At 51.6% G+C, this 26,249-nt stretch overlaps 3 protein-coding genes across 3 annotated transcripts; all 3 read left to right on the top strand.

Moving 5' to 3' along the window:
• Positions 1 to 1,903: 1,903 nt before the first annotated feature.
• Positions 1,904 to 2,866, top strand: BO82DRAFT_191660 (uncharacterized protein). Its single transcript, XM_025630526.1, has 2 exons — positions 1,904 to 2,305; positions 2,530 to 2,866. The coding sequence occupies exons 1-2, from the start codon at positions 2,064 to 2,066 to the stop codon at positions 2,738 to 2,740; spliced, it is 453 nt and encodes a 150-aa protein (XP_025487121.1). The 5' UTR covers positions 1,904 to 2,063; the 3' UTR covers positions 2,741 to 2,866.
• Positions 2,867 to 12,198: 9,332 nt separating this feature from the next.
• Positions 12,199 to 15,723, top strand: clcA (putative C6 finger domain protein; the record flags this gene model as incomplete). The annotated part of the gene is made up of 7 exons (XM_025631847.1): positions 12,199 to 12,762; positions 12,843 to 12,955; positions 13,021 to 14,448; positions 14,503 to 14,583; positions 14,647 to 14,849; positions 14,904 to 15,441; positions 15,507 to 15,723. 7 exons carry the CDS (start codon positions 12,199 to 12,201, stop codon positions 15,721 to 15,723), a joined length of 3,144 nt encoding a protein of 1,047 aa, XP_025487120.1.
• Positions 15,724 to 17,433: 1,710 nt separating this feature from the next.
• Positions 17,434 to 23,276, top strand: BO82DRAFT_191510 (uncharacterized protein). Its single transcript, XM_025630525.1, has one exon. The coding sequence runs from the start codon at positions 17,768 to 17,770 to the stop codon at positions 23,267 to 23,269; it is 5,502 nt and encodes a 1,833-aa protein (XP_025487119.1). The 5' UTR covers positions 17,434 to 17,767; the 3' UTR covers positions 23,270 to 23,276.
• Positions 23,277 to 26,249: the final 2,973 nt, after the last annotated feature.

Genomic DNA, 26,249 nt, shown 5'->3' with positions numbered 1-26,249 from the left:
ACTTTGTTATTGTTCTTCCTATTGTCGATGCAGATCAGTTGGCGCAGGTGCATACAGATACCTAGGAAGTAGTCTGGTTTCTTCCTCGGGGTTGCAAGCTATTCAAGCCTAATGGCAATGAGGAAGGTCGTACAGTATATAGTAAGTACAAGCTCCCTTAGCTAGTAGGCTACTACTACTTGTAAGTTACTATCCGTTCACCACTTGACTGCTTCATGAACAGCGAACCCCCCAGGAGATGCACCTCGGTGCCCTACATGCCGTATCAACACCGCCGTTGTCGGCCCTCGACACAACAGCGAGGACTAATGAACCACATATCAAGAGCAGCAATGATTGATGGGAGATGAAAAGGGAAAGCAATTTGCAGAATAGCTGCATATATGTAACCCCACCACCCAGCATAGCATTCCACCTTACCACTCAATAGACCCTACACTAGTAGCAAGTGATTCTACATGCATCTACACACCCGTCCCCGCTTATGCAAAGTATAGGGGCAAAAGAACACAACACAATCATCGGATCAGAAGATCTGCCTCCAGCAACGAAGTAATCCGGACAGTTGCTTTCTGTAGCGAGTGCTTGGGGCGTGGGAGTGGATGTTTGCTTTCCGCTGGGTGGCATGCAATTGGATTGGATGAGGGGGATCAGGGTGAATTGGCGAGGTTTGTGGTGGGGAGAAATGAGATGTGGATGCATGTCCGCCTCAACTATCGGGTGCGCTGAAGCGGTTATTGTCACTGGGGCGATGGAGTGATTATAGAAGAGACGAGTCAAATGAGCGAAAACTCCAGTAGGTAACATTGGCTGTCAGGTCGGATGGATGGCTGTCGCAGATCTATGAAATTGACATTGACGCAGGTCATAACTGCTCACTCGGTTTTAAATTGAGTTGGCGAGCGGAGTAAGGAGGAATTAGTCATGTTCACTTAGCGAAGGATGCAAAGGTTCCCACTGGATAGAACAGTGAGCCCCACTGTCTGATACTCCGCAGAAGTGGGTTGGGGAAAATCACATACAGGTCTCCATATACGTGCGCGATCTTGATGGGAATGGCCTTGGAAATGTGGCTCCTGATCGATAGGGCCCCTGGTAGCTGTTCACGATCTTATCATCGGATTCTAAAAGATCGCCAGCTAGTCAAGAGTTGCGATTTGCTAATCGATCCTTGGGTTGATGACCTATCGAGACGTATGCGTCGAAGCGAGCGCAAGGCAACGGATGGAGCAATGGAAGTGTGGGAAACTTTCCAGCAGAGCGTCGCGATCTGATGAACCAGTCGCGTGGTTCATATATACTTCGCATAGGCACTTCGGTTTTGGACTCATCAATCATCATTCCCATCTTGGGCTCCCGCAATCGACGACGGATTCTTTCTCCGCCTTAGTTGACTTGTGCAAAGGCCAGCTCTCTTTCTTGTTGGGTTGGCAGCGCATATTTGTCGATCGATCAATGTAAGTTGGTTTGATGACACATTCCTGGAGGAGTCTCCGTTTTTAGTAGAGAGAACCGCCGTTGTTCCTTGCTTGCTAGCTTCTGTAGTCTTCTGTAGTCTGCGCCAGCACTAACTTAGCACTCCCTAAAAGGGGCACAGTATGAAGCACGGGATACATGGAAGTATATCCAGCAGCAAAAAGCATACGGTGTTGTGGCTGGAGCTATGAGTAGTCTAGAGCCTGAAGAAGCATCATCTCAAACACATGGCTGCGGATCAGGGGAAGCGGGATATCGTATTCAACAGGCACGTACTTTTTGGGTGGTTGCGTCCAAAGCTATGACATGACATTGCCAAGAGATGGTCTTAGTCCGTTTGTTTTTTCTTGAACGGATACTTCGTATAATAGTGTATGTGACTGGTTAGTACTGTACATGGGCACGACAAGTACTACAGAGGAAGTTGAACTACTAACTGAAGAGTCTCAATGTTGATGTTGAGTGACGGGAAGAAAGACCGGATGAGTCAGCCGAGGGAGGGCGGGGCGGCTTCAACTTAAACCATACAATACCTTATTTTGGGGTTAACTCACTCACCTACCTTTCTGCTGACTTGATGGCTTGCAATGAACGTATACTGCAATAGGTGTATCTGTTTCACCTGGAGATATAGGTACATACCTACCTACTGCACGATTTCTTCCGCCATCGTCTGTCTGTCTGTCTGTCGGCGATGTTCGGGGGGATCTGAGAAAGAGAGGATCCAGACCGATAGGAAATGTGATGAATCCAGTGGCGTGCAAGACTACGGAGGACTCCAAGGAAATACCGCACGCCCACCCTGGACCTCGGGCTTGCTTGCTCTTTGGTAGGTAGGCTCGGTTTCTTCCTTCTCGTGTGCGCCCTGTGCGCCCTGTGCGCCCTGTGCGTCCTGTGCGTCCTGTGCGTCCTGTGCATCCTCCTTCAAGTTTCACTTGACATGACGACGATGATGAATGGCATCAGACGAGTGTCTGGGTCATTTCTTCTCATTCCATCTCCCCTGCACCCTGTTGCTGTTCTGTACTCACCTAACTACTTAGTAGGAAACAGGAAACCTACAGGAAACCCATGGAAAACAGCTTCCCGATCCCGCCAGCGCGGCCCGTCCGGCAGTAAGATGTCGATGGGGGAGCCGAACCCAGACAAAACAGATGATAGCCGCCAAAGGAAAAAGTCTGTGCTCGAGTCAAAAGACTGTCGGATACTCATCCACCCACAGAATCTTACACATCGCAAGATTCCTGAGCCTCTCCACCACTAGTCGAAGGGTTCCAAATCACCTGTGCTCCCAAATGGACTAGTGTCACCTGTCGAATCGAAGGTCATTCTGAATGTAGGTCTTTATGTATCACCCTCTGCTAGCTAACTTAGACTATGGATCTAATCCACCCCGCTCCCCCACCTTCTTTACTCACGCTCGCTCGCTCGCTCACTCGCCCTTCGCGAGACGAGTGTTTCAGCTTCCATTGAGAATCCAATCGGGAGAGGAATCTCGTCTCCATCCGATAGGCTTTACGCTTGTCCAACGCTGGACTCACGCGTGTGGTAGCATTTCATGGTCTCTTCGTTCCCGCTGCACCAAAACGCGTAGAATAGGGACGCCTTCAAATTGCATGAAATGGGTGCACTGCACATGCAAGCAGCAAGATTGAAAGATTGGTTCCTGGATTGACCTCTGCGCCAAATGCGCGCCGCCCAAACCCGAGGAATCGAGTGATCGGACCAGCAGCTCCTGTGAACCCCCTCCCCGATCGCAGCTCGATTCAAAAACCGATACCTTGGGGCTGGGAGCAATGGTGCGGGTGTCTGGCATGAGAGGAGTCCAGTGCAGGAACTCCTCTCCGCCCCTCTCCCTTAATCGTACAGGTCATCATGCACACAGTCTGCAAGAGAATGGCTTGCCACTCGACTGCTTCCCCCCCACAGTACAAACCATGTTACTCATCAGTGCCACGTTGTCGTAAACGCACTACATGGCCATGTCCGTGATGTGTGAAGGCGATTGCCCTCGACGGACGGTAGTCTGATACTTTTAAAAAGCGTGCTCCTTTTGGCAACATAACAGCCAAACGCGATAAGAAACCATGCTGGAGACGTTCCAGGTAGCATACTGATTCAGTGAAGATGAGATTGATACGATAAGCCGTCCAAACAGAATGAACGCGCAGCTCTTCCCGGAACGGCATTACATACTCATAGCAATAACAAGGCTTTAGCTCAACCTTGAGTGAGTCGGATCAACCGCAGATCTAATTGTGATATAGCGTCATCCGGACGTTGCAATCCACCTCACGTACCGTTCCGGGTCAGACCGTTGATTGTTTACTAGATGCAGCAATTTTGACCGGTCTCGGATTTCCCAAGTCACTGCAAGGAGGGTCACTGTTGTCTCGACGCCCACTCCACGAATGGCCAAGGAAAGCTCTCTCAAAGTCTTTGACGGAGACATAGGCTGTAGACAGGAGCCTTCACTCAACAAACGGCGACATGGATCAAATTACTTGGGGTATCGTGGTAGATAGCCACACACAGCCTAAAAGCTTTGCAACAACTCAGTTGCCGTACAAAGATGAATCCTCTCCTATTCCAGGATCTCCCCAGCCTCACTTTGCAGCGATCCTACCGCCCACCAGTAGAATTATGATCCGTCCCCGAACCAACCCCCCGGAGTCACCAGAAGCGGGCTGTCCCGCTGTCATTTGCCCAGAGGAGACCGCACGGCACTTTCTTTTACAAAAGAGGAGGGAATTATCACATTGGAAGGGAGGAATTCCCAGAGGGGTCATCGGACACAGATTTCCTCGGTATTTAGGCAGGCCACTGACCCTCTGACCTCCTCTATGGAGTGGTAAGTTGGACCTCGTGACCTCTATTGTGTCCCCTCGGCAGTGGTGAGGAGATGTACCATGCACCTCCTTAGAGGTTACGGTAAATTAGATAGGGCAGGTAAATAGCTTAGTAGGTAGGGGGTATGGGTATGGGTGGAAGAGCTTACCGTAGGTACTCGAGGCGAAAGGTACATTGATGGGCAAATCACAAGCTTGATGGGAGGTAAATACCATCCTACCGATCGACTCAGTACCCCAACTATTGATCAACATTTTGTTTCAGCCCATGATCAGGTCAAGGTTGTCTGACCCGGTTTCGGAATGGAGCCCGGGCCTCGTGATGAGTTGCTTTCCATTCCACCGTCTATTCGCTAGGCGCTTCGCCCCAATCTCCAGGAGCAAATACTCTTTCCTCCCAGTATGCGGCCGGAATTCGTTCACTTGCGCACAGGGCCCTTTCCTGACGGGAGGACATGAGCGTGCGAGCGCGGGCGAATCAGTCTCGGAGTTCGGTCACTTGTGAAAAACGAGGCTTTGGGTGGTGGCCCGTCTCGAAGGATTTTTCCTTGGGCTGCCGTCGATAGTCATAATTCGCATGATTGTTCAAATGATCAAGCCACAGAACAAGAGGTATATGGATGGATGGATGGTGCAGGGGTTGGGCAAAGCGGCGGTGCCCGTTTTCCAGTCACTGAGGTGGAAGATGGGTTATCCTTATCAGATGGGCACCGGCCAATCGTCGAGGATTCGATGCTGTCTGCGCTCAGACAGCGAAATGGGTTGGACTAGGTCTTGAAGGGCACAAACAGCAACTCTTCAATACTTCACTACCAGGGTGACTATTGGAGACTTTCAACCCTCCCATCCGTTAGATTATGAGTCAATAGGGTAGAAACGCATTTTTCACCCTCATCCGGATCGATGCCGAATTCCTCATGTCGGACAGCAGCATTGGAAGGTCAATCAATCAGGATCCCAGGTATAGTTCGGAGTACGGAGTCCCCCTCCCTCCCTTTCCTACTCAATCGAGGTCCCTTGTAATTCAAACTATCTCCTCACCATCTGGGCCTTTTCTTTCATCGCTGACAAGAGTTGCACCTCCAGCCGAATGAGTTCTAGTCAACGCGTGTAACGTGCAATGAAGACCAGCGGAATCCCAACTACTCATCACTTACAGTGACAATCGAATACTGTACCGAACAGGGCTATCCCTTGCATTTTCTTTTTCTCTTTGGGCGCTTTGGTCATACACATACTACTTGAGTCTACGAATTGAGGACCTACCGACCTTGCGCTGTCGCACGGAGTACAAGTATGCACATCATCCGCCACTAATCTTGCCGAGTGCGCGCCCAACCTTGCAGGATCTTCGTTCAATCAGAGCCAGTTGAGTCGACAGATCGAGAGAGCGAGAGCCTAGTATCAATTCCCCCTCTTTTCTTGGGAGTAATCGAGAGGGGGAAATAGTTACTGGTTGCTCTCTTTCTCTCTCTGTCTACCCCGATTATTTTTTTTTTCTCCTTTTCGGGAAATTCTCGTTCAATTCTTCGAGACCTTTTTTTTTTTCCATCCTTGACAGACCGAGAGGGATCGAACAAACAATGCCGGCAGCCGATGGGCGGGTTCCAGGAGACGGGATCGTGGGAGGATACTAAATCTTCGCGGATCGCCTTATGCGAGAAGAGAAGAAAATGGAATAAGACATGACAAGCGGATGGGGTGGATCTTGATTGGCGGTAATGAGTAATCTCTGGATGGGAATTCTGAACGAATGGATCTCATATGCGAACCTCGAGATTCATAATACCTGCCTCTTATTAACTAGTACCGACCTCATTGTGTTGGTCGGTCAGTCCCAGCTGGGTTGGAACTGAAACAGTAGTATAGTATTGTGGTCCAGCGACCGTGGCAAAATAAAACATTGATCCCCTTGACGATCACGGCCGTCAAAACTGCCCCAGTCTCTCTCCACCCGATGACTTACGGGAAGCCGACATTGTTATCCCAGCCAGAAAATCTATAGTAAGGTACACTGCACTGCAGTATGTGAGTATCTGGCTACCTGGCTACCTGGCTATCTACCAGGCTACGAGATCGGACAGTGTGTGATTGAGTCTCCGTACTCCGTAGCAGCCCATGGCGAATGCAGCAGCAAGAGAATATGCTCGGTTCCCTACCGTTTCCCCAAACTGACCAGGTACTGTACTACTGTGATCATTCTTCGAGCGGCCTTGATGATAAGGAAACTCGGCAAGCAGATCAGAATAATGATCCGTTACGTGCATTTCTCAATTAACGTTAACGTTTTGGCTCCTCTCCCGGGCGCGAGGTCTTACAAGCTGAGGCTCAACCTGAAGGGCATTCCCGCCCGCATACTACCGAATGTGTATCGCATTACGGAGTACAGCACACCAAGCGAAGCCCCCCCCCCTTCCAGTGGCGAAATGGGGGGTTTGCCAGAAACAGGAGCCTTGGGGGTCGGGTTCTCTCGAAGCTCAAGGTCCGAATTCTCTCCTCACTCAATTTCATATGGAGAACACTCGGCAAATGAAGAATACCAGTGCTACAAACGGTGTTTGGTGGAACAAAGCTCGACCGGTGACGTGTGTTTGGCGATCGGTGTTGATCAACAATCCTTGTAATTCACCCGCACTGGCAGATTTTCTGCCCGTAGATTACCGCGCCCCGAAGGTCTCTCCCACGGTTGATTATTCCACGGTTCTTTCCATAGGGGGGGAAGGGGGGCACGCTGACTGAAAGTTTAGAATAGATGCCAACGGAAGTTGAACCAGGGAACGCTATCGCCACTATGTTTTCGTTTTTCTGGTTGTGGGGTGGGAAATAGATCCAGTAACTTACCGGTAAGTTAGTCCTCTCCAGCCTGGAGCTCTTACTGAGTAACTGGGGAGCGCAAGCAGCAGCAGCAGCAGCAGTTAGCCAGGAAAAGTGGTAGTAGCTAAGCTAGCTAGCTGCCTAGTCCGAAACATATGCATGTCAAAGTCTCGGGCAGAACATGGATTGTGGCGTGACCCTCAGCTTCTTCAGCATGAGATTCACCATCACTTAACTTGATGGCTGTTTGCATCGACTATTGGAATCCGTTGTCCACCACCGCATGTCACTTCGGTTGGTTTCTCCGCCTTTTCGAGGCGCCTCGCCGCCCGGCAATCTCTCCTGAACTGCTGCACTACTTATGTAACAACACTCACCGTCTTCTGCTTTTTTTTTTTTTTTTTTTTTCCCCCCGGGGGCAACCTTATCACCCCTCCTCCTCCTTCCCCCCGGTTCAAACTCTCGTCGTTCGCTCCTCGTAGTATTGGATGTATTCATATTAGGCATCAACGGTCGTGGCCGGGTAGAGAGGAACCCTACGAACGAAGAGCTGACCGCTCAGTAGTAAGACAGACGCCTTGAAGGTAACGGATGTCGCCCCCTTGTCCATAGTCGAAGGATCTACCTTAGATCACAAGAGACAAGAGACAAGAGACAAGAGTAGGAGTCCGAAATATTACTTACTGTACTGTACCTAGTCGAATGGGCACTGAGAGGCCGGAAAAATGGTTCTAACAACAGCAAGCATGCTTTTGAAGCAAACCAAGCACATGTAAACTTCCGTGCTCCTCCCACTCACCTCCAGTCAGTGTCCTCACTACTCGTTCGTAGCTTGATGTTTATCCATTCTCGGCTGGTGGGCAAAGGGATTGGATCATTCTTTGATGGACAAATCAACTTCGCAGTCCCCTCAGATCATTTTATTCTTCAACAATGCCCCATCGAATATCAGTCCATCAGTCCATCAGTCCATCATTCCCCTCCACCCCTACCCATACCGCATCTTCTCCCTCCCCGATGACCATCTTTCTTCTTTATTGACCCCCCCGAATCTCCTACCACATGTGAATAGGATAGCCGGCCCCAGGCGCTTTTGGGCACCGATCATATCCTGATCCATCAACCGACCATCAGCCGAAGAAAAACCGTTCTCGATCGGACCCGAAAATTAAGGCAGTATCATCTATGGCGTTCTCGGTACCTACTGTCTGTATCTCTGTATCTGTCAATGCTATATGATTGATGTTGAATCAATCGGGGTCACACCCTAGCTCTTAATCTCTGGTACACCTCCATGATATTTCCCTTGCTTTCCCCTTCTACTTAGTATGTTTTTTTTTTTGCCATATAAGCCTTTTGGGTCAAGCCGAGCGAAAGTCCAGTCCAACCCATGTGGCACTTGGGAAGCACCGGAACTGATTGCGGGCCCTTCCCTTCCACCCTCGCGTTGCAGGCTCTCTCTCTGTCTTCCCGGGGACCTCCCCCTTCTTCCACTTGCAGCCAGTTCAGTTTCTGCTACTATGAGTCAATATCCCCAGACAACCAAGAATATGACGGGCGTTTGGTTGCCGATGTACATGTACTCCGTACTGTGTTCATGCTGAACTGCTGGGCTCCTAGATTCACATTTTTAGTCAATCCTGGCCTATCGGCAGCTCCAGTCTGCGGCTCCACTTGCTGCGCGCGCGCCGCTCTTCACACACAATGGTTTTATTTCCACACGCGCGCGGATTTTCCCTTCAGGGACTATATTTGCTTTCCTCTTGAGTTTTGGGATCATCTTATTTTGATTTTACCTTTTGCGGTGAATTACTAGATCCTGGATTTTAAGATAGGTGTTCGATGAGGAAACGGGGATCTCCAGAGAGACAAAATTTAAAAAGGCTTCTTCTTCTTTCGATTCGCAAAAGAAGACCCAAGCGGCGGACAGCCCAGGCCAGCCCGGCAGTCCCTCGAGAAAAGCGATCTGTCAATTTTGGTGGCTTGTGTCGGTCCATGCAAACCAGGATCCTGGTTCGGGCCTACCAGTCCCAATTTACCTGAAGGAGACTATGCAAGCAAGCAAGCAGCAAGCAAGCAAGCTGGCAGGCAGGCGGAGAAACAGGTAGGCAGGCAAGCAAGCGAGAAAGAAGATGTAGAAGAGAATAGTAGATGTAGTTTAGTTGGTCTAGCAGCAGCAGCAGCAGCAGCCGGAATAGTTGAAGAAGACAGGGACTCTGGGGAAGAAGGGGTCCAGAAGGGTTGCGCAGCAAAAGTGCAGTGGGAACTGACTGACTACTTTCGTTGTTTTTTGTAAGGATCGTGGGGGCAGATACACTACATAACTATAAGTTACCTACTGCTATTGTTCGTTCCCTCTTCTTGTAATTGTTGTTGTTGTTGCTGTTTCACACTCAATCCGTCCTTCTTCCCCTCCACCAGCACATGAGTCAATCGGTGAAGCAGACGGAGGTAATGGAAGTGATGAATTGGGGTAGAAGTAGTAACTTAGAGAGGTAGATTGCTTTGAAGGGAGAAAGGGAAAGAGAGAGTTTGAAGAAGCTCGGAGGGAAGAAAAGAGGGGCATCAACACCCTCAACTTATTCATCAACTTCTTCCTGCCTTTGCGCCGTTTATTTGATACTTCAACTCTTTGCTCATCATGCACATTCATTCCTGTTGATATTATATGATTTTATTCCGATTTTCTTATCTTTCTATCTTTTGTTCCTTCCTTCGGTTCTTTCTCACTTTGGAGAGCCCGACTTCTCCCCCCGTTTTGAGTGAGTGTGAAATTCCTCTCTGGGTTCCTTTCCCCTCCCCCTTCCACCATAAGAATAATAATAAGCAGCAGTAGAAGAATAATCCATCGACCTATCGTCATTCTTTCTTTCCAGCATTTTGATCCCGCACCTCACTAACCTTTTACCTTTTACCCCATCAGATCAACCCGCTGTTGCCGAGAGAGGACCGACTGACTTTATCTTGTTCTTCATTCAGTCACCAAGCGGGAAGTCACTGCTTCAACAACTTATGCCCAATTCCAGTTTAACAAGTTTTAATAATAATTCCGTCGAGGATCCATCCATCCTCCATTTTACACCCACTTTCGACTTTCCACCACCATTTTCTCTTCTTCTCCCTTTAGTTTTACCACCCCCCCGCCCCGGTAGCCCCGTTCTGCTTCTTTCTGGGACCCGTTGCCGAAATTCTCTCTGTCTTCTCCTTCCCTTCTTCTTAAGGAAAAAGAAGCCCACACAACCTGAATCCTCCGAACCTCGACCACCGTTCGATCTACCGCTACGACCTGACTACTTCCTAGGTAGTTACTCTCCAGGTAATCACTTTATCCACTCTCCTCCCCTTCCTTTCTTCTTCCTGCCCCCGGGCGACCCGACAGCTTGGCTTAGCTACCTGCCTAAACATCTCCCGCTGGATCGAAAAACTGCCAGACTTGACCTCCCGTCGTCGGCGTCGTATTTATTTTTCTTTTCTTTTTCCCTTTTTACCCTATTGGGATCATTATTCTTTTGGGGTTATTCTTTGGATCGTTTATTATTTCATGATCATTATTACTATTATTTTATTTAATTTGACCGTGAAAACACCCATTGCGTACGTTACACTTCCACTTAACTTCCTTCTTGCCTTGCTTCTTCTTTTCTTTTCTTTTTCTTTTCTCGCGTTTCTTTTTCATGTTGTTTGGTTGCTTGGATTTCTGTTTTCCCCTCTTGTGATGGAATTGCTCTTCTCTCCTCCTCCGCCTTTCCTTCTCCTCACACATTCTCACATGACATGCACGAAGCCTGACACCACCAAACATCTCTAGGAGTCTGGGTAATGCTCCCTCTTGCAGCTGGGACATTGTATCCGAGAATTTCTTTGTCTTCCCCCTCTCCAAGTGCTTATCGAGCGCTGCTGCTACTACGACTAGGCCGACTCTGACGACTTTCATTCTCCAAACCCCCTTCCCCTTCCCCTCCCGAAAGAGCTCGCTCGGTGTCTGTGATTCTCGCCCAGCCAGTCTATCGGCCTATTTTCGACGGCCACTAATAGTAGCCACACACTCTGACCGTACATTCATCCATCCATCCATCCATCCATCCATCCATCCACCTATCCATCCTTTCATCCACAACCGACTACGACAAACCAGTTTCGGTGTGTTCCACTCCTCTCACTCATTGATTTACATTAGTCTCTCTACCTGCGCGGATCGTGGGCGGTTGTCTCTTTCTCTCTCTCTCACCTCTCTTCCCCCCTCCCCCCGCCACCGCCCCTCCTCCTTCAAACCCCTCTCCCCTGCTATACATGCTACTGTTACTCGTCCTCTCACGCATTTGTACATGCGCCTTGAGCTCTACCGGTCTTGTGGTTGATGTTCTTGTTGCGATTGATGGCCGAATGATATTGCAAGCACGGCTTGCCCCCTAGTCCTATGTCTGTTTACTACGAAGTGCTGCCTGCCGTCCCTTTAATCCCTCAACTCTCATCACCTTGTTTGCGAACCCTGTACGGCCAAAATACTCCTTTTTTGCCTGATCACTCCGCCATCCATTCGATTTACGTTCTCTATCCAAACAAAGCTAACGATGGCCAGGCTACTTATTCGCGCAAGAAGCGACCGCTTCCTGCCGATCCTCTCTTGCCCCCCACCTCGCGATTCTATCGCTACCGTGACAGGTGCAGCGCATGGTCTTCCTGGGTCCAGTCTCGAGCAACAAAGAGGATCTCACAGCTCTGAAGCCAATTGCCGACCAATTTGACACGCAACGAAGAAGTTGCCACTGTATTTTCTGACACCCTGATCGCTGGACGAGGTGCAACTCTTGCCAGGGACGGTTCAAGTTTTCCAATTACCCCCAGCACTCCGGCCGCACATCAACAGCATCTGTGCTCATCTCGATCGTAACCATGTCCTCGTGACTGTATGGCCTACCATTGAGTTGATTATCGGTTGTTGATCTGCGACAATCAGACGCTCCGGGCGTAGCCCGCAAGTATCTGTTTCAACAGAAGCCAGCCCAAACGCAGCCAGGTTGTATCGACTGGTCATCGCCCATCGCACTTGCTCGCTTCAATGCATCGCATACCGCTCCCCGAAGGATCGCATGGTCTGCCCAGCACGTCCGGCGTGTTTGACCAGCCATGGCGTCCTCCATACGCGCCTTCTTTCGACCCCCACCCTGCGGACCAGCGGCGCACGTCGAGCGCACCTCAGCCTCCGCTGCACTCGCACCCGTACTCTGTCATGTCGAACCGGGAACTGCCGCAACTTCCTCCCGATGGGCCATATGCTCGGCAAACCAGTATACCTGGACCACCAACGCATACGCCCCCAGAGACGCATCCGCCTCCACCTCCGCCTCACCCCAATTTTCGCCCGCCGATGAACGGAGCGTCTCATGAGCCGACACCTCATTCCGCACCTCCAGAGTACCGGCCTCCAGTGGCACGAATGTCGTTCCCTCCTCCAGAGACGCCTGGGGCTGTCGTGGACCCTGCACCGCCCCCACAAACCCTGCCCCCAGCTCCGTATACTCCACCGGTGCCCCTCTCGCAGACCCCTACACCTTACGATCCCGCCTACTATCCAAATCAGGCATTCGGGATGCGCCATCGCAAGGCAGCTCGGGCTCAACAGGTAATTGAACGTCTTCTCTTGGAACCGTGGCCGCTATAGAATCGTGTCGACTGACTTCCGTAATGTCGCTATCCTTCAAGGCGTGTGATCAATGCCGAGCAAGAAAGGCCAAGTGCGATGAAGGTCGTCCGGCATGCAGTCATTGCAAAGAGAATAACTTGATATGTGTTTATAAAGAAGTGCCCCCTCACAAGTCTGTGATCCACCCCTCCCTTCTAATTCCAGGTCTTGGTGATCGCATGCTGACGGCCTCCCAAGACAAGAAAGAGCGACCCAACAAATGATGGACCGTGTGCAACAGCTGGAGGATGCAGTGATAGAACATATACGACGGGTGGTATCTATGCAAGTTGAGCAAGGGAACCAGCTCACTGCTATTTTGCAAGGAACCGGAATCTCAGACACGAAAATCATACAGGCTGCCGAGACACAGAAACAGTCACTCAGCCGGCTGTCGAAGCCAGACATCGCCGATCTCCTCCAAAAGACCGAGACCAAAGACGAGACAATCTCCAACTTTGTGAATCGGGAACTTGAGAAGGCTGCCGAGGGGGAGCCACAGATGCTGGTGACAGGCGAGGACGGTGAACTTTCTATTCCCGTTGAACATACCACGGCGGCCCACAAACTGCTCATGTGGCCGTCAATCAAAAGCCTTCTTTCCCCGCGCGAGTATGATGAGGACTATGTGATGAGGCTTGAGGAGGAACGCGGTCTGATCCTTGTTTACGGGCGGGGTGAAGGCCATAACGACAGCGAGGACCTGACCGCGTCACCCCCGCCGAATGGGAATTCTGCCCGGGATCATACCCACACCAATGAAACGGCCGCTGGCGGACCATGGGGTTTTTTACCTCATCAGAAAGGTACACCCGTCGGAACCAGGCCGGATGCTCTAGATGAGAATGGGTACTTTACTACGAATGCCGCTACCGTTCGCTGTTATTATCAGAGCTACATGGATCACATACACAAACTCCACCCGTTCCTCAACCAGAATGAACTGGAAGAACGAATGGAACGATTCATTGCACGGTACTGCCCTCCGGCAAATGCAGCTTCAGCGCCCATTCTCAACGGCAATGGCAATGGCCCGCGGGGCGCAAAGCGAAAGCGATCCTGCGAGACTCTGCATGGTGCGGGCTGCGATGTCCCATCTCCCAGCTCCATGACGCCCGATGGCCTAGGCGGCCGTCGCGTCGAGAAGTCTTTGAAAAATGCAATCAGTCTTCTAGTTCTTGCGCTTGGTAGCATCTGTGCAACCAAACCTCCCGTTCCTGGACCGGTTACTGATGTCCCCCTAAACTTTCGAGATGAGTGGATCCCAGGTCCTACCTCCCGAAACATGCTTTCACGGGCAGATTCTCTGTCAGCCGCGCCACCGCAGGGCAGCTTCTATTCTCAGGATGGTCATTCCTTTTCTTCGATGGATGGTCGCAGGGCATCATCGGATCGCACAGGACATGCGTTCCACCCCCGGAAACCGCGGAACATAGATGTCATTCCCGGCCTGGCATTTTATGCCTATGCGACTCAGATCTTGGGAAGCTTACAAGGTGCGAATGGTCTTGACCATGTTCAAGCAGCCTTACTTGCAGGGTTATATGCCGGACAACTGGCGCATCCTTTTCAGAGCCACGGGTGGATCTATCAAGCAGCAAGAGCTTGTCAGGTGCTTGTGCGGACGTGAGTTCAAAATTCGAGTTGTTACGTGCAGTATATGTCTAACTCATGAGGCAGAAAACGATATGAACAGTATGTTGATGGACCTCTCAAAGACTCCATTGACTTCGCATACTGGACCTGTTTGCAACTGGAAAGGTACAGTTCGCGCCGCTTCACACTGACTGGTCGTTCACCAAAACTAATTGCACCTTCGTCTAGTGATATTCTTGCGGAACTTGATCTTCCGGCTAGCGGCATATCCCGATCAGAAGGGCGAATTTCCTTGCCGAAAGGAAAATATACACTGACTCTACCGAACGAGATCTCTGCCCCGAGTACCATGATGATGTTCTTCTATTCCGCGCAGATTCACCTCAGAAAGGTTCTCAATCGAGTCCATACAGATCTGTACAAAGTGGAAAGTGAGTGAGCTGCCCGCATAGATTCTCAGCCATTCAGCTAACATTCCACCCAAGGAAAGGGAGAATCACGCTGGTCTTCCCATGTTCAAGAAATTCTGAGCATGAATTTGGAACTATGGAGGAGCAGTCTGCCTGAAGTGATGCGCTGGAAAGACACGGATCCACCATCGAAAGACATCAATGTGGCCCGTATGCGTGCCAAATACTACGGGGCACGGTACATCATTCACCGGCCGCTTCTATTCCATGCCCTGCATTTTGCCAACGACACTGGTAGCTCAGCATCCGTTGACTCTCCTACTGGATCGGCGATCTCGGGTTCGAAGTCACAACAAGTCTCCCCATCCCTGACCCACAGCCAACGCGCCATTGGCATGGCACGTCTAGCCAGTGATGCCGGTCCAGCCCCGCGGAGCGCTCCAACCCCGACTCCAGGAGGTGGGAATTGGGCATCCTACGCATATCGCGATCTCCAACCCAAAATGCGGAGAGCGTGCAAGGTGTGCATCGACTCCGCCATGCTGAGTACCGAGGCCTTCGACGGAATTGAGGGCCGTCCTGTTGTGACCAACATCTTCGGCACAGCTCACGCGTATGTTGCTGTTCTCAATCTCCTACGTGCTGACACACTGTACTGACCGGTCTTCTGTTTGCTAGTCAATTTGGTAACATGTTGGTGCTGTCGGCTACGTATATGTCGAGTCTATCAGAGCTCGTCGATCGGAGCGACTTGGAGCGACTCATGAAGCGAACCATCCGATTCCTTCTCCAAAGCCGCGATATTTCGCCTAGCTTGCGAGCTGATGCGAAGATTCTGAGCGAGATTTACGAGAAGATCTTCGGAGATACCATTGAAAGCTTCATCCAGGCGTGATTACGCACAAGGATCTTTACGATGCCATAGCCTGCGACTGAACAGATGCATGCGAATGATTGTGCGATAATCCTGCCATCATTGTTTTCCAACCACCCTTTATACTCCTTATACAACGCTCCTTGATGATTTGTACTCGATTGGCAAACCCGGTCCTCAGTGTTCTGAGACATGTTGGTCATACACGGGGTCATGTCCAGCGGCTTTAAACTACCCTTTGTGGATTGCTATCAAAGCCTGTCTTTCACTTACTCGATGAATGTTTCATCGGTTGTCTTGAATCGATGCAGGGCAGGACGGCCACCTGCAATGCCCGTTATCATGTGTTCGTCATATTTGTTTTTTTTCTTCATCTTTATTTTTCAGGAGTTGATCTGGGCCATGGGAGAAGGCCCTGCTTTTGGGAGTTGATGTGGCGTCGACTGTCTCGTGCTCACGAGGTGAACAGTGAAATGGGAGGTATATCTGCTTTGCATTTTGAGCGCATTAAGGGTGAAGATCACGTATATTACAATGCTTGCGCTTTATCTTTCATTATATTGCTCTTCTTTGGAGTTTGGTCTGGGTGGTCACACAATGCATTTTTACAAAGGGTGGTCTGTTGAATGGTGACTGCCTTATCTTCTGTGGTGCGGTGCACCTCATTTACCCATGTCTGGGTACTATACACCGAGCTTTCTCCAATCTTCTTCTTTTTTCGGGGGGGGGGCTTTCTTTATTTCTTGGCCTATTTCCTAAAGCTGTATATACACGAGCGGCATAGACTCTATGCCGCTGAGGCCGAATGTAGCTAGACACTTTGTTGTGGAGAAAGCGCAAAGGCTTGGAAGAAGAGGCTAGATGGCGTGCGCATGCAAGTAGACAGCTAACACTTGCATACAATCGGGGGGGGTGAACGGAAGAATTGTTATGGATCGATGTACTGCACTTATTGTATGCAGTAGGCAGCACTAGATACCAGTAGGTACCTAGGCACCTGGCCGTAAAGTACTTAGCAGCTGAGAGTGTTGCCAATCAAGCGCTCAGCCAGCCGTCATTTCCGCCGGTGCACGTGCATCGATCGGTCGGCCCAGCCTCACCGCGATTTCCCTTGACTTATCCATCTGCCATGCAACAACACAACACACAAACAGTTTGAATGACTGACAGCTCAGCTACTTTTCCTGTGTTCCATCGTCATCATCCTCATCCTCGTCCTCATCATTACCTTCTCCTTGCAATCCTTCATTCGGTTCAACTTCCCCATCCCATCACTGGCATCTTCATCTTGACTGTCAACCCGCATTCTGACACAGCTTCCCAGAAATACCCCACATTCCTTCTGCCTTCCTTCCCACGCACGCTGCCCTTCTGATTCATCATTATCAATCTTCATTCATCACTAACTAGTGAGCTTCATGCATCTACATTGTGTCCGGTTCATCTGGCCATCATCAATCATCCGTTCTGGGTCTTGCCCAGCCCGCTAAGGCCCATTAGTGGCCCAGTGTCAGCCAGCCCGGCCAGCCCCCGGGGTTTCCCTACGTTCAAGGTTGAAGGTTCCCTCCCGGTTTCCAACCAGCAAAGATCCACGGTTCACTTGTTTACTTTTCTTGGTTCCTCCTGCTCCCGAGTCCCACACAACAACCGCAACAATCATAACAACCACTACCACCGCTACTATATTCATCCACCCCAGCCTCCCCATCCTCCAAAGGTTCGCTCTGTCTCATTGCTCTCTTTCGCATTCAATCTCTCTCTTCCCTGTCTATCTCGCCGAGTTTGCTCCTCTCCTCTCCCTCTCTCCCCTCTCCCACCGCCTGCCTTCTTCTCTCCCTTCCCTTCCAACCTCCCCCGTTCTCCTCCATCCTTGTTATCCCACCCGTCGTCACTTTTCAGCTCTTTGACTTCCTTTCGCGCATAATTCCACTAATCCCCCCTCCAGCCCCTTTCGTGGGTCAGCGACAATACCAATTCCACTGCTCTGGCAATCAGCCTCCTACGGGTTGAAAACTTCCTCCATGGTTGCCTGAGCCGTTAGAGCGTTTACTGCTCGCTGCTTATCATGTTCAAAGCCCTGATGGGCGGAGGCCGCTTGTCCTCCGATGCCCGCAGCAGTTCGACTTCCAAAAGCAGTAGCCGCCGCCGCCGCACCGACTCGAGATCCTCCACAGTCAGCCGCAAATCATCACGGGGTGACGACCGTGATCGTGGCTTGGGTGATCTATCGACCTACCCGTCTTCCGGTAGCCGTAGCAGGCGGTATGCTGCCAGCGCGACCGGTGAATCGGTCGCTTCGAGCTATGCGACAGCAGACCAGGGCTTGCCCGCTGAATCCGATCGTATTGTGATTGAGCGGACCCCCAAACGCAGTGACTCCGACATTACTGACCGTCGCGCTCGGGATCGGGACAATGGCGAGAGTGAGGACAGATACTTCCGCAGGCGCGAGCGGGCAAGGTCGCCAAGTCGCGAGCGCGAGCGCATGCGACTGGAACGGGATGGACGCGGGAGTGAGGTGCTGTCGGGCGGTCGTGACAGTGATCGTGCAGAGCGTCGATGGGCACAGTCGGGCGATAGCTACGCAACAGCGCTCGCTGAAGATACACCCACGTCGCGGTCAAGGAACGATTACGATATCTCCGGTCTACCTCCCCACTCCGCACATTCCTATGACTCCATCTCAGGCACCTCGGGGTCGGGCCTCCCTCATGTGCCGGCATTCTACGACCCTCATGTGCAGCAGCAATTTCCCGACCAGTTTCCTACAACCTTCGCTGAACCGTACAGGCCGCCAAATCCTGCCGGAGAAGCTGCGGAATACTATGGCGATCAAGGCCAATCGGTCCAAGACCAACCCGGCGTGCGTCCGAAGCCCCAGATGGTGATTCCGAGTAGCCAAGCGCATTTGATGACGGCTTCTTCGGTACCGAACCCGCCACCCGAGCCCAGTAGCATGGGCCAGGTTGGCGCAGCGGCTTCGTACTACGATGACGATGCTGTTCCGGTTCCCTCGAATACTCAGCAGGGCCCGACACAAAGCACATCGGCCCCGGCGACTAAGCCACAAAAACCACCCAAGCCATTCGTCCAGATTGCCGAGGCCGAGCCGCCAGCTGTCGTACCCGTCGCATCAGTAACCACAGCTGAATTCTCAGAGCCAGTGTACACAGAGTCTCCTTCAACCTACGCTCCGTCAAAACCTCCGATCGCACACAACTCATCTCCTCCGCATGGAATGGGCGCAACTGTTGGCGCGGCCGCAGCAGGAGCAGCAGCCGGTTACATGATGGGACACCACCATCATTCCTCGAGTGTCCATTCTTCTCAGTACACCATGCAGAATTACGAAGAGCTTTCCCAAACCGAGCTGGCTCATGGCGGCCTTGCTACATACCCTCCTCACCAGGAGCCAGCACTTCATGCAGCAGGAGTCGGGTACGCAGCAAGTCCTCTCCATCCGCATCATGCGGCTGTCTACCATGGTGCTCCATTTCAATCTGGTGCGCTAGCCTTTCAACAACGTCAGCGTGGTCCCTTGGAAAAGATCATAGATTTTTGGCGCGATACTGAAGCAGTGGGAATGTTCGAGGACTATACGGAGTCCATTGGTATCTGCAAATACTGTTTTGAGCCGGGCACATCATCTCGAGACGCACCTCGCAAGCATAATCACGGTTCTGGCCGCAGCCCAGGCGATCGTTATAGCGCAGCCTCCCGTATCGATAAAGCAAGCCGCTATTCATCTTCCGACGATGAAGGGAGGCGTCGCAAAAGGTCATCTGGAAGCTCATGGCTGCCTGGTTTGCTCGGAGGATATGCAGTCAAGTCGATCTTCACCAACAAGGAATTTGACAAAAGTTATAGTATTCAATCAGGCCGAGTCGCGAGCTCACGGCATTCCTCTCACAGCAGTGAGGGTGCGTCAACCTCTGGCCGACAAAGTCAAACATCTCGTGGCGTGCATCGTCGGTCCAATCGCAGCAGATCCCGTGAACGGGTTGACCGACGCTCTTACTCGGACACGAAAACCAGCAACTACGAGACGAGCCACGTTCGCTCGCGTTCAAGGTCTAGATCTTCGTCTCAAACCCAGCGACACTCTGCCCTGAGAGATGCAGCGCTGGGTGCTGCTCTTGGTACGGCAACTCTGTCCCAGTCCGAGCCACGTCATGAGACTGGCAGCCGCATTACCTCGTCCAAGAACAAACAGCGGAAAGCATCCTCTTCTGACGAATCTTTCGTTGACATTTCGCGGCCAGGTCGAAAGTCTACGAGTAGTGGTCTCAGTTCCTTTTTCACAGCTTCTTCTGAAAATCGGCAGAAGCAGAGGACGAAGAAACGCAGGGGATTGTTTTCCTTCAATAACTCGTCGTCATCTTCCTTGGATGCGGATCTTGCCTTCGGAAGTGGCTTCGCCAGGAAATCCAAGAACAAGTCCAGCAGGCGGAATAGGAAGGAGGGAGATGTTGACACGGCATTGCTCGGCTTGGGCGCAGCAGCAACGGCCTTGGCCGCTTCCTCACATAGAAGGAGTCGACGACGAGGAGAGATTCTTGCCGGCAAGGACTATCGATCGGGTCGGTCAAATTATGCGTCCTCTGCAACCAACGACGATGGGTGGGAAGACTTAGATTCGGGCGACCAATCTTCCTCAAGCGTCAACTCCGCTCTCGCTTTTGGTGGCAGTGGGCTGTTCTCTAGCAGTGATTCTCAGCACTCGTCTGACTCCCAGACAAACAGGTGGACTTGGCGATGGGGAAGCAAGAAGAAGACGAAGAAGAACAGGAGAAGCCCCAGCCAATCTGAACACCACTTGCCTACCGGTGCTGCAGTAGCTACCGGGCTCGGAACGGCTGCCCTCGCATCGACTTATCACCGAGACGCGAAGTCATCTAGCCATGGTGCCAATAGCGTTGCAAGTCTTCAACAGGTGGCGCCAATGCCCATCAACGAATCCTCGCCTCACAGCAATTTCGACCTATCGTCAATGCCTCTCAACCCGCCACCCTTAGTTCGACCAGGACCTATTCCTCTACAACAGCCACAGCCTGTCACACCGGTTTCACAAGCTGTATACACCAGTCAAGAGGAGTCTATCCACGCGTATAGTGCACAAGGCGGACTGCCTGTCTTCGAGGAATCTATCATACCTCACGAAACAAGGTTCTATGACCGTAGGGGCGATGGTCGCACCAACAGAATTTCAGAGTACGACAGGCAAAGTGAGATGGTGTCTAATGTTGATCGCGCACACCGCCGTAGCGACTCGTCACCTGTACTCCCTACTGAAGCTCTCGAGGAAGCTCCCGTGTCCGGTCTGAAGCGTCGCTCCACAACCAAGGAACAGGCATCTGTTCAGTTCGACCTCACAGACGAACAGGCGGACAAAGAGCGACGTTCCACTCGACAGGAAGCAATGGGACGGGATGCAGGATATCAAAACGGGGTACAGCTTGTTGATCGAGAGCAGGAATTAGCATCTTGGGAGTCTGAGTATCGAGCAAGCCGTCAAAGAGACCGGGATTATGATAGACGTGAAATTGATGATGGGCACTCGCATCGCGACAGAGAACCGGTATCATGGGTTGGTGCAGCAGCAACAGGTACTATAGGTGCTGCTGTCGCAGCGACAGTGCTATCCGGTAGGGGCTCCTACGATGAAGCGTCTGAAGCCGCTAGCCAGCGGCGTCACGAGGAACGGCGAGAGAAACGCAGGGCCGAAAGACGTCGGATCCCAGACTCGAGTTCGACAGCATCAAGCCTTCCATTGTCAGAAGATTCGAAACACACGGTGGAGGAACGTTCGCAAACTGAGTCTCGACAAGAAAGTGTCAAGACCCATGCATTCAAGGATCTTTATCGCAAAAAGCCAGTCTACGACAACTATGCGCAATTCTTTGCACCCGAGGAGCTTCGTTATAGCCCTGACACTTACAAGCGCCGGGAGCCCACCTCGATGCCGACTATTATCGAAGCGGAGCCTGCGATTGAGTCTTTGCGTCTGACGGAAGAGCCCCATCCTGAGTATAGTGGTCTTCCATGGCCTGTACCAGCACTGAAGCTTATCGAACCCACGCCTCCTCAAAGTCTCAGTGGTTCTGTCAAAGGTGCCTCGTCACCGATAACATTGGTTCCTGCGCGCCTCCAAGAAAGCGAACATACCGAGCGCCCGACAACTGGTTCACGTGTGTCATGGGGCAGACACGAGACTCATGAGTATGAGGTGCCCTCCACATCCTCAGAGCTGTCTGTTGAGGACTTCCCTAGAGGAGAAGAACAAGACCGACGGGGTGAACCAAGCTTGGCTCAAGATGTTCACGACATCCCCGCAGACTTTCGGGATGTTCCACGTTCTGGCAGCACGCCGCATGTAGGTGGTGTCGACATAGAATTTGCAGCCGCCGTGGCTGCAGCTACCGCCGCCGCGGGCTTCGACCCTTCCCTTGTCACGGATGATCCAACCTACCATACGCGGACATCGGCGGCCCCTGAGGCTGGCACCATCTTTGTCTCACCGTGGGACAATATTGAACACTGTCGCACAGAGCCTCACGGCTTTGTCGAAGGAGAGGTTGAGACACCAGACGACGACGTGTATGACAAGGCGGTTGGGAATCTGCCCAGCAGAGATCATCCTATAAGCCCGGAGCACGAATCACTTGACACTACCGTGGAAAAAGATGATGCACCACGGATCTCAATTGCCCAGGAGGTAATTGAGCAACTTAGCCAAAGACAGGAACCAAAAGACACTTTGAGACGGGTGTTCGAGACGAGCGGTAGTAAACCCACTGTGATCCTTCGCGGTCCCCGCGATGAATTTGCCGCGCCTGTGGAAGAGGTTCTTTCTATGCCTGGAGGATTTGACACAGGTGCGCCATTGTCTGAAATGAAAACACCCAGTGATTGGAACGATGCGAATAAAGATGTTTCAAGATCCGTGGTCTCAGCGCCTGTTCTTGGAGACATCGATGCTCTAACAAGACAAGAGAGGGAAGAGCAGAGTGAAAGCGATTCGGGGCCGAATGAAGATGACAAATCATCACTTACTGAAGCCAACACTTCGGATAAAAGAAGGAAAAGACGCAAAAGACGTACCAAGCGTGATAGTGACCACTCGGAAAACACCGCTTCAGCCGCTTCCTCCCTCACTAGGCTCGGAGACACTGCAGAGAAGTCCAGAAAAGCGGATGAAAAAGATAAGGAAAAACGTTCTGGAGGCTTTCTGAGTAACCTTTTTGGCTCGAGAGTCTCAGAGCCGATAGCTAGCAGAAGCTCATCTGCCGATAGGCGCTCCTCGCGCGAAGTTCAATCCGAGGTTGGCCCCCGGCGTAGAGAAAAGTCTTCTCGGCGGCGCAGTTCTAGCCGAGCTGACTCGCTGGACAACGAGTTGGAGATCCGGAAAAGCAGAGACCTGGATGATCAGAGCCTGATCGGGCCCGATAAAGAAAACATTAACCTCGAGAATTATAAATCCAGCAGGCAGCGAAGAGAGGACAGACGGCGACAGAGAAACGATGATGTTTATGACTCTGGACGGTTGAAAGAGTATGAGAAGGTATAGTGCCTGGTTGTTTCTCATTTCTTTTTTTCCGTTCCGTTTTGAATGACCTTGAATGACCTTGCATGACCTGTAAACATGACTTTTGCCCTGCATATTCCCACATGTTGCTTTTGAAATGCTACAAATGACCCACGTACTAAGATCTCTCCTCTTGTCTTTGCCCCCGTACAGGAACTCTCACCGGAAGACGATGAGCCACGGGCTTTTTTAGGAGACAGCCCTGAATTGCCAAGTCAGATAGACGAAGGTGATTCAAAACATGGTGCTTCAGGGTTTGAGGATTCCGCAATTACGGGCTTGGGACTCAATGTCTTGGACCAACGACTTAGAAGTCGCTCGGCGTCTCCGCCTGCATCAGAGAAGAGAGTTCAGCCGGCTCCGCTGTCACAGAGTAGACCGACTTCCCCCGAGCTGAAGAAAGCCCAAGCGGCTCAAGAGGCTCAAGATGAAGAGTCAGGCCAAGCGTCTCGGCGGTCGTCTGTGCTGCGTACATCTGATTCGCCCACCGCAGTCCCTCTGCATTTCCGCCGGCCTCCTACTTCTCCTCGAACAACTCGATCGCCCTCACTCTCATCCGTGACACCTTCCCCAAGCTCTCCCACCCAGGGCCGTCACCGCCGGCCAGCTTCAACAGAGTTCAAGAACTCTCGAGAAATCCGGCCTCTTTGGCTCGTAGAGCGGCATAGTACTAGCAAAGCTGAGCCTCAACCCGACGAGGCCCTGCCGTCGTTACCGTCAAGTAAGACCACCTCAGCCAATGCGTCGGCGGAAGACCTCACGACCCTCCCAGAAGAAAAGAACTGGGAGATGGTTGATTTGAGTCAATACATCCATGGTGGACCACGACCCAGCGACCTGGACTTTTCTAACGCCAGGGACGTTTCTGATGACAATGATCATCACGAACTTCTCGATTCTCAACAAGGGACTCCCACGGCAAATTCGTTTAACGACGTTCTTCACCATCCTCCGTCCAAGAAAGATGCACTGAAGTACGAGTTCCATTCTCCTTCTGAGCTTCTGCAGGATCTTAGCTCATTCCCTGATCTTCCTCCATCTCCAACTTTGAACGAGCTGCCATCGGCCGAGGGTTCCTCACTTGGCCTGAAGGACGAACAAGGTACGGAAAATAAGCAAGGCATGGCCCCCATCTCTGAAATGCGGCCTTCGACCCCAATGGACAAGCTTCTCCAACCCTCGGAGACCACTGACACGACACCAACCCAAACAACAACGGCCTTTCCGACGCCAGTGCACGCCCCAAGTGATAATCTAAGATCTGCTAGAGTCGATGGTACGGCTGCTGCCTCTACAATTAGCGCACATAAAGAGATTGGCCTTCCGTATGGCTTGGAAGGTGGAGCAATTCCAGAGTTTCAAGGCCGACAGATCGCAGATAATTTCGCTAGCGAAACGACTCAGGGCGAAGATCGGCTGGTCATTCCTGAAACACCCGATCCTATGCCGTTGCATACTGAAGAGAAACGTTCATCTTCACCTTCTCAGGCAGATATACCCACGGAACCAATGAGTCAAACTGATACAGCGGTTGCAGCAGCGATACGGTCATCTGAGTCAAGTGTTGCCCAGGAAGGAAAAGAATTAGAATCAGGAGACCACCCTGAGGGTGACGCGGGACAGAGGCACGTAGAGATACCTTCCGAGCAGCATAAACCTGAGACAGAGGGCTTCAATGCAGCAACCAGAAATAGCACTGACGAAGCTAGTCGTCTTTTTCTGGACGATGGAAAGCTACGTTGGGACGCATTGAACACCGAGCCTCTCCCGACAGCTGGTGAGGTCTTTGATTTGGAACCTGCAAATTTGGCAAGTGCTTCTCTGGCTACAACCATGCCAGAACCCTCTGCTACTGACGCGGAATCTCGGGAACTGGAGCCGGATAGTCCGGTCACAATTATAGCAGAGCGGACATTGGATGGCGTGACACAAGATGAACAGGCTCTTAAGCCCTACAGTGAAGAGCCAAGCGCCCAGGAAGCCCCAGAACGAATTTCCGAAGGGCCAGAGCCCCTGCAAACAAGTACAACTGATGGGGAAGGTGTCTCCTCTAAAGCATCAGATGAAGTACAGCCCAAAGAGGAAGTGACTGACAAGTCAGCTGAGGAGTATTCCACGCCAGAGCCGCTATCCAGAAGCATTAGTGACGAGCAAGACGGCAAAATAGCCGACCAACAAATTATTCCCAGCGGTTACAGCCCCGTGACTGAGATACAGGCCGTACCTGGCAACGAGACTAATAAGGGGCAGCTCGAAGTTTCTAGTAAGAATGCACCGCCGAAGCCATCGAAGAAGAAAAACAAGAAAAAGACAAAGCAGGGCAGAGGCATCGACTTGGATACTCCTGAGCTCGCATTGCAACCTGAAGAGCCTACCCAGTCGCTTGTACAGCAATCCCAAATGGAGGGCTTTGGATCAGCGGAGCCTGAGAAGGAGGCGGATGTGGTTTCGCAAGATCCACCTTCACATGAGCAAGTCGGTTCAGAACATTCGACTGCAGCCGTAGAAGAGCCAGCCGCATTGACACCGGACGAAGGGCCTCTCATTCCCGAACAACTTCCGGCCGAAGTGGTAGACCCTGAGCCTGCGCATGGGCAAGCACGGGAAGTGGAAGAAACTGCTCAGATGGAAGGTGACCGTTTCGCCGAAAGCTTCGAGCAAGGAAACCCTGCTGAGGCTCCTTTGTCGGACAGCGCCGCGAAACCTGAATTGGAATCTTCCATCAACGTTGACGAGACAACCCCGGAAACTGTGACTTCGGGCAAGAAGGCCAAGCGGGATAAGAGGAGAAAAAAGAAGAGCAAGGGCTCGATCTCTATGACAGACAATGAAGGCCCAGCAACTATCGTCATTTCTGAGCCTGTTGCTGAGCCTACTCTTGAGCCTACTCTTGAGCCTACCGCTGAGCCTACCGCTGAGCCTACCGCTGAGCCTACTCTTGAGCCTACTCTTGAGCCTACTC

This window comes from Aspergillus uvarum, assembly GCF_003184745.1.
Source record: "Aspergillus uvarum CBS 121591 unplaced genomic scaffold BO82scaffold_75, whole genome shotgun sequence".
NCBI lineage: Eukaryota > Fungi > Ascomycota > Eurotiomycetes > Eurotiales > Aspergillaceae > Aspergillus > Aspergillus uvarum.
This window is presented reverse-complemented; position numbering and strand designations above follow the sequence as displayed.